The 11,571-nt window shown below is 40.5% G+C and overlaps 1 protein-coding gene across 1 annotated transcript in view; it reads left to right on the top strand.

Annotated features, from left to right (window-relative positions):
* Positions 1-284: 284 nt before the first annotated feature.
* The window catches only part of LOC112550396 (anoctamin-4-like), a gene marked incomplete at its 5' end in the record, with an annotated part of 17,452 nt that continues 6,165 nt past the window's right edge, over positions 285-11,571 (top strand). Inside the window, 3 exons of the mRNA XM_025204811.1 lie at positions 285-432; positions 6,120-6,239; positions 8,934-9,039. Of these exons, the coding sequence (XP_025060596.1) occupies positions 285-432; positions 6,120-6,239; positions 8,934-9,039 (374 nt within the window). The remainder of the gene's footprint in view (positions 433-6,119; positions 6,240-8,933; positions 9,040-11,571) is intronic.

Genomic DNA, 11,571 nt, shown 5'->3' with positions numbered 1-11,571 from the left:
GCTGGGTCAGCATGTGGTGTGGTGTTAGGGAAGTGCATGGGGTCAGTCCACAACCAGGTCTGGTGCGCAGGGCTGAGCCAGCATGCTGGATCACAGCCCAACACCTTGGACTGGCCCCACACTGGGTGGCCACTCATCCAGCCCATGGGACCAGAAGGTTGAGCACCAGTATGCTAAATGACTGAAATGAGAATGATCAAATACTCCCAAAAAGGCAGTCTGCAATATTTGAACTTCATTATTCATTATATTCCTCCAATTAATGTGTTTTCTTTATTGAATAGGAATCTGGTATGGAATTCTGGAAGGCATTGGAATTCTTTCTGTTATCACAAATGCATTTGTTATAGCTGTGACTTCAGACTTCATCCCTCGGCTAGTTTATGCTTACAAATATGGACCTTGTGCAGGCCAAGGAGAAGCTGGACAAAAGTGAGTTTTCTTTAAGAATAGCAACATGCATTAAAATCCCTGTTCCCTTGAAACACAGACAAATATAACATTGCTGTCTCCATGTTTACCAATTCCATTAATCAAAATGTGCTGGGTAGGTACAAATTGCACATCATTAATACAGTTTAATAGGTAACTGAAATTTATAGTCTTAACTTAAGGAAAAAAGTTCCAGATGGGTTATAGAGATTTCAGTGGATTCAGTAACATCCTGTTACCATAATCAATATGTGAAATCTCAATTCTCAGCTGGCATAAATCGGTGAAGCTCCTTTGTAGTCATTAGACTACACTGATTTTCACCAGCTGTGGATCTGACCTTTAATAGTTAGCTTATTCACAAAGCCTCCTTTCTCTTATATAGTCCTTTATGTACATTAATTCAAAAAAATGCAGACAAATAAGAGGAAGCAATTATAATAGAGTGAGTTGTTATTTACTGCACAAAGTAATTGATTCTTTTTAAACACAGCTCTTATATTAGAATGTCTGAAACCAAAATCAGTTTCTTGCTGCTCCACCAGTGCTCACTCTACTGCACTAAAAGAAATGAGCTAAGCAAGCTAAGTGAAACATAATAAGTTAGCCTGGATCCTGCTATCAAGCATATATTTTTTTTGGTAGATTTATTTTCCTTCCCTGGTAAAGAAGTGAGAGGGTTCTTTTTTTGCTGTTGTTGTTGCTGTTTGCTGTATTTGGATATGTAATCAGACTGTTGGGAAATGAGCAGTTGAAGTGAAAGTATGTGATTGGCACTGTTGCTAGCTTGTTATGCTGTCAAGAACTTGATATTTCAGAAGATGCCGAGAGGGGAGAAAAATTCTGTTTCCATAAACAGTTGTAAGGAATCCTTCAGTTGGTAAAGTGTTAGGTCTGATGTCAGTCATTGTTTGAGAGGTGCCTCCCTCTGCTGCCACTGAGAATACTCACCGGGTATTCATGCAATGTCAACTCTTCTGTGTTATAAATTTATTTCATATTAAGGTGGCAGAAAATGCATTTTGAAATTACATTTTATAAGGAAGCAAATATAATGCTATTGTTCTCCAGCTAGTTTGGTTTAGACTTTAGAGGTACTGACTTTACTTAAGGAAACACATCTTAAAATATAATTTTTTTCAACTCTTTAAACAATGTTTTGATAATCTTGCAGACTCTCTGAATAAACCACTTGTAAACCACACAAACTATTTTTTCCTAAAAGCCTTTATTTGTCAACATCAAAGACACTGATACTAAATTAGTGCCCACACAAAAGTAGAGACCATTCTAAAAGTCTACATGCATACCCAGTTTCTGCAACTCAGAGGTCTGGAATATCTAGCGCAAAGTCTCTTAGGGTTTGGGTTTTTTTATTCTTTCAAGAAAAATAATAAATTCAGCCCATATGATGCGTATTGATGCTAAAAAAAATAGTATACTTAATTCTCTGGACACAGGTTGTGAGCCAAAGCTAAGTTGTTAATAATCTTCAAACCCAAATTCCCACTGAATTTAAGCTTATAGTTAAAATAAATGCCAGTCTTATTGTTCATAAAGAAAACCATCCAAATGAGAATTAGTGCAGTTCAGTCTTCCTGCATATGTGCCCAAACAACCTGAAATAATTATGTGGAGATGTGTGAACCTGGCTGGCTTGGTAACTCTGAGCAGTAATGATGGCAATACATAGCACAGCCTATGATATAATGCTGGAAATGTCCTGAAATGAGTTTTCAAGAATCAAATCAGGTTTCCTAGGGCTGCTGGCTACAGCAAACCAAAATCAATAGGATTTTGTGTACTATATTTCAACAGAACATAGACTGGATGGGTGTCCTTGCCCCTGAAAACAGTAACAGTTGTAACAGGATTTTGTATTTCATGTTTTATTTCACGTTTTATCCCTATCTGTAATGGAAAGCAAATTTAAACATGATTCCTGTTTAGCACAGTTCTAGTGTAACAAAAGCAAAAGTAAGCTGGTTTTCCACATTTGTTTGTTTTGTCCATGGCGTTTTATGGATGATCTTTGCTTTGCTTTTAGAAGTGAAGCTGGTTTGGATCAGATGTGTTGCATGTATCTAGACACTTTGGGAAGGTGGCAGTTATGATGGAGATGCGTCTGAGAAAATGTTGATATCTCTGGTTCTTTCTCACCTGACTGGTTGTAGAAGTAAAACCTCTTCAGCCTCATAGTGTTCAATAGTATACAAGTTTAACTGGACTTTTCCACATGTGCTGAGTGCAAAGTAGAGCAATCACAATACTATTACTATACTATACTATAACAGGTTTATCCTGTTATACTACCACTAGAGTTGAACTTGCCAGCTCTCCCAGAGTTCCTTTGTTACACATTACTGTTGACCCTGCAATTATAAGTTTGTGTTTCAGAGCCATAAAGGAGCACACAACTTTGCACTCAAGGTCAGAGCTCCATCTAGCCTGATACCTCCTATCTTACAATGGCCAGAACCAGTTAACATTTTTGGAATAATTTGCCCAAAGGGCAGGATTATTCCTGATCACCATCATTTTTAGTGTAGTTCAGGAAGCAGAGCTGTGTGTTTCCTAGTAAAAAAAACCCAAATCTTTCTAGTATAGCTATACATGTTCTCCCCCAAAAGAAGTGTCTAAACCTTGCTTAGATCTTAACAAGTTTTTAGCTTTAGTGATATCTGGTAGCAGTGAGTTCTGCAAGTTAATTCTGGGCTGTATGAAAATTTATTTCCTTTATGAGCTTCAAATATATGCATTACTTTTTGTCTTCATTAGTTCTTGTATTATGAAACTGTAAATAGGAGCCCTTATCTTCTGTCCCATTCATTATTTTGTGAATCTCTATTAAGTTAGCTTTCAGTTATCTCCTTTCTAAGCTAACCACACTCTGTCTTTTCAACCTGGCCTAGTACCAAAGTCTGATAATGCTTCTAATAATTTTGTTGCCTATCTCTGAAACCATTTTAATTTTCATTATATGTTTTGAGATAGGAGTTCAAATCCTACTTCAATTTTAGATGGGTAAGTAGCATTTACACAGCTCACTTGAGCAATGTAATTACAGTCAGTCTGCAGACTTAGAAAGACAACTGGTTCCTGAAAACTGCACCTAAAGTTAAAACATTGTACCTCAGAACTGATTTTCCCATAGGAAACAATGTTATAAATGAGAGAATTGGTTCCTGAACCAAGGCACGATACCCTATTTTCACCAAAAATAACCCAGAATTTAGTACTCAATCAATTATAAATGAGTAATACAGCTACATTAATATATTTATATTATAAATAGCAATCATATTTGGAAGGACTTCTTTGAGGTGACTTTGCTGGACATTTTGAAGGGTTTTTGGCTGGAGTCTTCACAGGAGTCCTGACTGCAGGTTTTTCTAGAGTTTTGTCTGCTTTCTTAAAGAAAGTGTCCAAGGAAGTTTGGACAGATGTTCTCCAGGGAGGTAGGCAACACAGAGAACTTGTTTGCTGGCATGGCATGCCGTGGGATCAAGCATTGTAAAGTTGAAACAGGGTGTCAGCTTATAAAGGGTGTAGGTGTGAAGCATTGTAACTTGAAACATTGTAAGTTGAGGACTGCCTGTAGCATTTTGTGTATGTAAATTTTAGATTCTTCTCCTCTTGCAAAAAGAGATATACAGTAATATCTGTGTAATTTGCACAAAATGGAAGAAAGGGACACACTCCCATATAGGTGTCTGGTGCATCTTGAGTGCCCCCCCTGACACCAGTCAGCAATCAGTGGAAGGGGGGGCCCCCCAGTGACCAATTTCACTCACCATGAAAGCAGCCATAGCCATGGCCACTTCCAGTCATTTCTGCGGCCAATCTCACTCACCATGAAAGTCCTGTGATCACTTTCAGAAGTGGCACAGCCACTTTTGCTGATGGTCCTGCTCCCTGGCCAGCGCTCAGAGGGTGGGCATTGGTGCTCCCGCCTACCCCCCTGCCCTCCAGCTAAACAGGGAGCGCGGCCTGGTAGGGGGTGCACCAGCACTCTCAGGGGGTGCACATGCACCCCCATGAACCCCCTACACATCTCCCCTGCACTCCCACTTTTAGCCCGCTAACCTAGTTATTAGGGCACTAGGGAGATTCAGGCTCTAGGTTTGCCTTATCCACAGGGGGTTTGAATCTGCATCCCCTACTTCCCAAACAAGTGTCCTTATCCCCAGGCCATGGGCTAGACATTACCAAGAGTACCCTTCCTGTTGAAGCTACCCCAGTAAGCAGCCACAAGGAGAAACTATGAAGCCAGAAGGGGAGCAGACCACAGGAGGGGAAAGAGCTCTGAGATGAGCACTGCTCTGGAAAGGAGAGGCAGGGGCTTGGTTTCTGCTTCTGCTCCCAATGTTTTTTCACCGTTTTGTATTTAATAGTCATTGGATAATACAGCTAGACAGGTGTGGGATAGTTTCTGCCTCATGGTTGGCAAGCTGTTTTCCCCCAGTTGTGGTTTTTCAGCACTTACATTTGGGGTTGTTTTTTTAATTTCGTGTCTTGGGCCCAATCAACCAAATCACTTCCAAATTCTGTCGGCTGAGTAGAGCTCAATCATTCAAGTATATGTGGTGCTACTACCAGCAACTATCCTACCTCCCAGATGCTTCAGCCTAGACTTCAGATGCTCCCAAATCCATGGCAGGCACCCAATGTACAAGTCCCAAGCCCAGAGGCCTTGGATTTCAGATGCCCCTAGTCTTGCTTGCCCCTAGCCAAAAGACCAAAGAAGCAAGCTAGAGGGAAAGCCTGTGAACAATCCCCCATCAACATAAATTGTGTAGCCGATAACCTCCCATTGAGAGGCCCTGTAGTAGACCCTTGCAGGGGGGCCCTGTAGTAAACCCTTGCAGGGGGGCCTGCCCACAGTGCAATGGACAGGTCTCCACCCTCTAACTATACCTAGTCATTCAAGGCCGAAAAGAAGGGAATCCTCTCTGCCAGGTCAGTAAAACCACCTGAGCCAAAGCCATCATGGGCCATCCTCATGGTATTTGGACATGTACATGGATGGCTACCAGGTAACATAGAATCACTACAGAACATAAGTAGCTGGAGCACATCTTTCTGACCATGTTCAGAAGGACAGGATGAGTTGTGCTAGAGCTAAATATGTGTAAATGCCCTAAAATGCCAACTTCTGGATAAAGATAGCATCTAAGTGCTACTTGCCCATCTAAAGGTGCTTGAATTTGAGTCAGGGTCACCATTTTTGCAGAATCACATCTGATGTATTAGTTGAGGGTGTGGGGGAGGAGAGAAATTACATTGGCCAGCAGGTATGTGTTAGGTTACTAAATATAAAGAAATCTAAATTGAATAAAGGGGGACTCTAAAGTCACTGCAATGTAAATACAGTCCAGGGGGGAAGAGGAGTTGTGTTTTGTGAGAATGACCTTTGTACTAGGTCCCTCTGTCTTTTGAGTCAGTTGCATTTTAGGTGTGCTAATGGAGAGAGGAGTTGGTGTGAATTTCTTTTTAATTTTTTTTCTAAAGGTATGAAATGAAGTAAATTTGGGATGATGGGGAAAGAAATGATCCCAACATCCTTTTAAATATTATGTCACTGTTAAAGTGTAAAGTCAGAAAACCCAGACAAAAATGTTCTCCTGGGTGGGATTTGTTGTTAGAAAGGACTCAGCATTCTGAATGCAGTATTTCTTCCCTTTCAGGTGTATGGTTGGCTATGTTAATGCCAGTTTATCAGTATTTCTGGTGTCTGACTTTGAAAACCGTTCAGAACCAGCATCAAACGGAAGTGAATTCTCCGGCTCACCATTGAAATATTGCAGGTAAGGCTCTCCTCAAAAAACCCTTTTCTTTTAAGAAATCAGCAGATAGAAGCAATGTGATTCATTCTGGGCTTGGACTATGTTTCTGAATTTAAAAAAATGAAATGAAAAATGTATTTTTGAAAGTTCCCATGAAAGGAATGAAAGCAGCCATGACTTCAGTTGTACTGTACATGTAGGAAGAAGGCTTAATCTTTGGGGTATGGAAATTGGCCAGGCTTCTCAAATATACTCTACATCTGCATATAAATTACTTTTTTTAAAACAATACAACAAATGGTAACTATTTTTTATAATAATTGCTTATCCTTTAATTTGTCTTGATAGGTTTGGGAGGAGATTTCATACAAGCCTAGGGTCTAACTCCAACTGTAATGCTATCTAGCTCACTCTAAATGAAGGATTAAATTGCAGATGTGTATGGGCCCTCTAAATCCCCTTAAGCCTTATTGTGCTGGCTTAAGTGGTGCATAAACCTTATGCAGGCTTTGTGAACAGGAGTGAATTTCACTTGAACTTGCAATAAGTCACATCCATACCCCATCGGTCCTAGAGATGTCCCTTGGCATCCCAGGCTGCTTTGTGGGTCCCCACTAACCCCTCCTTACAGGATCATGCTAGCCTCTGTTGCACTTATCTGCTCCAGCTGAGTGGGCTCTCACAGAGCTAGCTACAGGCTGGAGTCAGGGCTCGGGGGCAGCACCAGCTGCCAGCAGCAGCTGGGTGGTGTAGGGGGGAGCTGTCCTTGGCCGGACACAGTCCCAGCCTGAGCTAGCACAAATAGGGAGGGCCCACACTCTGAGGGTTTCTCCCAACCACTGCCCAGACTGGCTTCCCAGAGCTTGTCCTCCCCCCAAACTCTGCCCCCCTGCAAGCAGCTGGCTGCCAGCGGTGGGGGGAAGGGAGGGGAGGGAGCAGAAGCCCCAGCCCTGGCCTCAGCCCCAGCCTCACCACCTCCAAACTCAAGCCAGCACAGCTGGAAGGGGGTGCATGGTTGGGGCTCCCCTCCTCTGCACACTGCCCAGCCTGGCTGACCAGTGTGGCTTCTCTCCCCTGCCCTGCCCGCCCCCCCAGCCAGGTGTCAACAGAAGTGGGGGGGAAAGGGGGAACAAAGGACCCCATTGTGTGGACCCGGCCCCCCAAACCCAATCCAGCACAGCTGGGGAATCTGCATGGAGGGGGCCTCCATTCCCTCTGCCCCCCACTGCCACTGCCAGCCAGCCACTTGCAGGGGGAAGGGAATGGACCTGGGGAAAGGAGTCACTCTGGCCAGCCAGACCAGCCAAGCCCTTCGTTATCATATGTGTGGGTTAATTCAAAATGCTGCTGAAAGATCATTGGGTATAGCTATGTGGTTTACAGAGTATGTTTACTTATTGAATATATACATTTCTGTTTGTGGAATTCGGAGAGTGACAGACTTCCTTCTAACGAATTCACAAGACACTTAACAAACCTGAATTTTGCTGAAACACTTGGTAATTTTAACTTCAGTTTACAGAAAGATATTGAAAGGGATGCAAATTAGTTTTTAATAATTTCTAAAGAGACTACAGGACTCCATATCAATGTATGATTTGTGTGATGTGAGAGCAAGCTTTTAAGCTTCCAGCAAGGTAGTTTTGGTGGACAAAATCTGTTAATAATTTACCATTACTATTACTGAGATGATTTTTTTCTGCTGCAGGAGAGATACCATGCTGATTGTATGGAAGTTTTTTCTCCATACGAGAAACTTGATGTACTTTTCTACCTAGATTTCCTAGCCAGGTGCTTCTGTTGCAGTCCTTTAAAATTCTGCTTGTAAACAGTTTTCATCTGAAGAATCAATGTTTTGTCTGCATATGGGAATTAGCTGGCAGCAAAAACAATTCATACTGATGTTACTGGAATATAAGAATTCAGTGCTGACTAAAATCCCTAGCCTGCTTATTTTGTTTGTGTCAAGTGTCCTCTTGAATCTGAAAAGTCTATCTATCAGATGAAAATGCAGATTGTCCATCATAGAGATATAATGCACCTTTCAGTTTATTTCTTCTGTGCAAGTAGCTTTTTTCAGTTCTTTACACTTGTTTAGAGATTACGTGTAAGAGTGTTATTTAATGTGACATTTCCTGATATTGTTTTATAACTAGTTTTCAATCCTGCACAGGAAACAGATTAGGCAGAAGCCAAATTTCTCTTCACTTTCAGATTAAGTTTGTGTCAAATTGCTTTGGAATTACCATTTCACTTATGAAATCAGACTCCAGAAAGAGTGAGTTTTTTCATAGATGAGTGTATCTAATATATGATAGGCTTCGAATGGGTTTATAGTTATCTTAGGTCTACCTATTCTACCATAAAACTCTGTTAATTTTTTTGTTGAGTGTTTATGTTTCCAAAAGATGTTACTTAAAACAACAGAGCTGATTCCCTTACATGGATTTGCGCTGGATGGGTAACATCCTTAAGTGAGAATCTGGTCCTGTTGGCAGTCAATAGCAAGACTTGTGTTGATTATTTTTTCAATTGAGTTATACGTGATTTACACTGGGAAGTGAAGTAGAGAACTGGGCCAATGTTTTTTATAATTTAGAGCACCTGACATTGAGATCGTTCTAGAAAAAAGAATAGCGAGCAAAATTATTTTTTCATAATCCAGATTAGTGTTTTATCAGATCACTAAAATATGATGTTCTCTTTGTTTTTCAGGTACAGAGACTATCGAGACCCTCCTCATGCCCCAGTGCCCTATGGCTACACACTGCAATTCTGGCATGTTTTAGCAGCACGATTGGCTTTTATTATAGTTTTTGAGGTCAGTTATCATTCCGGGGCAAGTGTACGTGTTAAGAAATTATCTCTATTTGAGGCTTTTTCACTACCCTGATCCTGGATAGCAATCCTTGAGCTTTAGCTGATAGGTTCAGGTGTTTCTGTCTTGCTTTGAATTTCCCAGTCTTGTATTTCTAAATAGCTACATATACTGAAAGGTTACCTAATGTGCTTTACTGGTGACCTGCAATGGCAGAGTGAAGATGGGTTGAAAATAGGCTTGGAGCTTCTTTTGTTCCTTTAATGATGTGCAAAGAGTGTGGCATGGATCTGATCTCATCTGATCTTGGAAACTAATCATCCCTATATTTCACTGGTGCTTAAGCAAGAGACCACTGTGAAATCCCAGTTGTCACAGAAAACAAGTCAGTGATTTGTAGGTGAACACTTGGTGAATTCTAGATCATGGAACTAAGTGAATGCAAGATTTCACTTAGCCCTATCATAACAGATGGATGGAATAATAGGAAGGAATACAGTGATAAGAAGGCCCCCCCCTTGTTTTTTTTAATATTTAAACTGCAAGACTTTGTGATGACAGTGGAATAAGCATAGTATAACATCATAAGAGTTGAGAAGGTGAAATCTGAGCAACTTAAAAAAGAAAACAGTTTTATTAAAATGTTTAAAACTCTTGGCTTTTGCTATTTTTAAAATTATAGTTAAAACCTATTTTACTCCATAAATGTATTAACCATTTGGGATAAAGGAAGTTTTCATTACAGATTCAGTGTCTTTGCCACTACAATTAAAGGGTACAGACTCAGAATGCTTTCTGCAAAGCGCTCTCAGTTACAGTGGGGAGCTCCACTTCTGTCTGCCCCCAAAGTGTAGTGTTCTGACAGTTATCCTAGAGAAGACCCAGAGATCTGTTGGCCAGACCAGAGAAGAGCAAATTTGATGTATTTGATATTTCAATGATGCAGGAGCAATATAACGAAGCAATAGTTATCTAAAACCTGGAATCTGAGCATTCAAAATCCCTAAAAATTGGGTTACGTGGTCCTGGGCAAAAGACAATGCAAGCCCAAGTTTAAAATATCTTTGATTAGCCCTTATAAACACTGCCATTGTACTATAGCAAAGCAGTTCAAAAGTACCATATCTCTCTCAGAAAGTGATATATAATTATTATAGATTTTTGATACATTCCTTATCAAGTGACTCAAATTGCCAGTTTATGTATTTACTGCATTGACATTTTATTTTGGATTGGATTTTTGCAACATCTCTCTGGATTACAGAATTAAACTATTTGAATTGGAATGAAGCTTATTTTCATTTTATATAATGGGAGACAGTCTCCCCCCAATTTATTTCTTAACTGAAACTGTATTATCTTGGCAGGAACCATTGGCATAATAGATTTGGCCAGTCCTCTCCATTTTCTGTCCAGGGAATTATGACAGGTTGTACACTCAAAACTCTGGCTTTGTTAAGAGGGCACAATGTAGTGCCAGGCTCTCTGTGGTTGAGCTAGCTGAGCTCTTGGAAGAGGTCTAACTACATTAGTGTGGCACTTCACCTGGGCAAATTAGCCCTGCACCCAACTTAGTTTATTCTGCACACCACTGCACAGTATCATGCAGGCATACCCTGCACAATACAATCTACTTCTGAGCAGGGTATGCCTGCAATCTTTTTTGGATCCAGTGATATAGTAAATGTGGTTAGTCAGCCTGGTAGAAGCAGGTGCACAAACATGGTTGTGAAGTCTGAGAAGTGCCATGTGGGCACAAACTAAATCTTGTTCCTTGTGTAACCAGTTTGAGGTGATCATATTTCAAAGTCATGATTAAGAGGTTGTTGTATGGATGGAACCTATGGGGAAAATTACCATATGGACCTGAGAAAGTACAGGGAGCAAAAAGTAAGGAAGAAAGAAAAAATTACAGCCAGCCAGGATCCTCATATTATTAACTGGTTTGGAGACAACCTGCTTGAGGCATGAACATGTCCTTAAGCCTTCTCTTTAGAAAGCATATAATAAACTTAGGGTGCTCTCAGGAAAAATAACAATTTCAGTAGAAGATTGTGTTAAGAGATAAGTGAATAACCGTAGCTTTGTCACTGAGTTAATAATTACTATAACTGATACTTCACTCTGAACCTAGAATCTGTGGGCGCATCTACACATTCATTAATGCACCATAGTTACTACGCATTACTTTTAGTACCTGGTTAACTAACTGCTAAATCAGTACATAGTAACTTGCGCTACTGTGTAGTAGCACTGGCACGTGGTTTTTTTAGTGATGCTTACTGAGCAGTAGCCTAATACTACTGTGCAGTAGACATTACTGTACAGTTAGCATCTCATGTAGACACGTCCAGTGTTGAGCTATATGGGACATAACTACTTTGTGAATGGCCCTGGCTTAAACACTGAAAACAGTACTTTCTACTATCTGTATCTAAAAGTCTATTAATCACACAGCTAACTAATACAGTAAATCATCTGCTTTGGCTAAAGGAATCATTTTTCTAGGTGTAATAAAGCACACTATAGTGTTAT

The sequence above is a fragment of the Alligator sinensis genome, unplaced genomic scaffold (assembly GCF_000455745.1).
Source record: "Alligator sinensis unplaced genomic scaffold, ASM45574v1 scaffold166_1, whole genome shotgun sequence".
NCBI classification, from domain to species: domain Eukaryota; kingdom Metazoa; phylum Chordata; order Crocodylia; family Alligatoridae; genus Alligator; species Alligator sinensis.
This window is presented reverse-complemented; position numbering and strand designations above follow the sequence as displayed.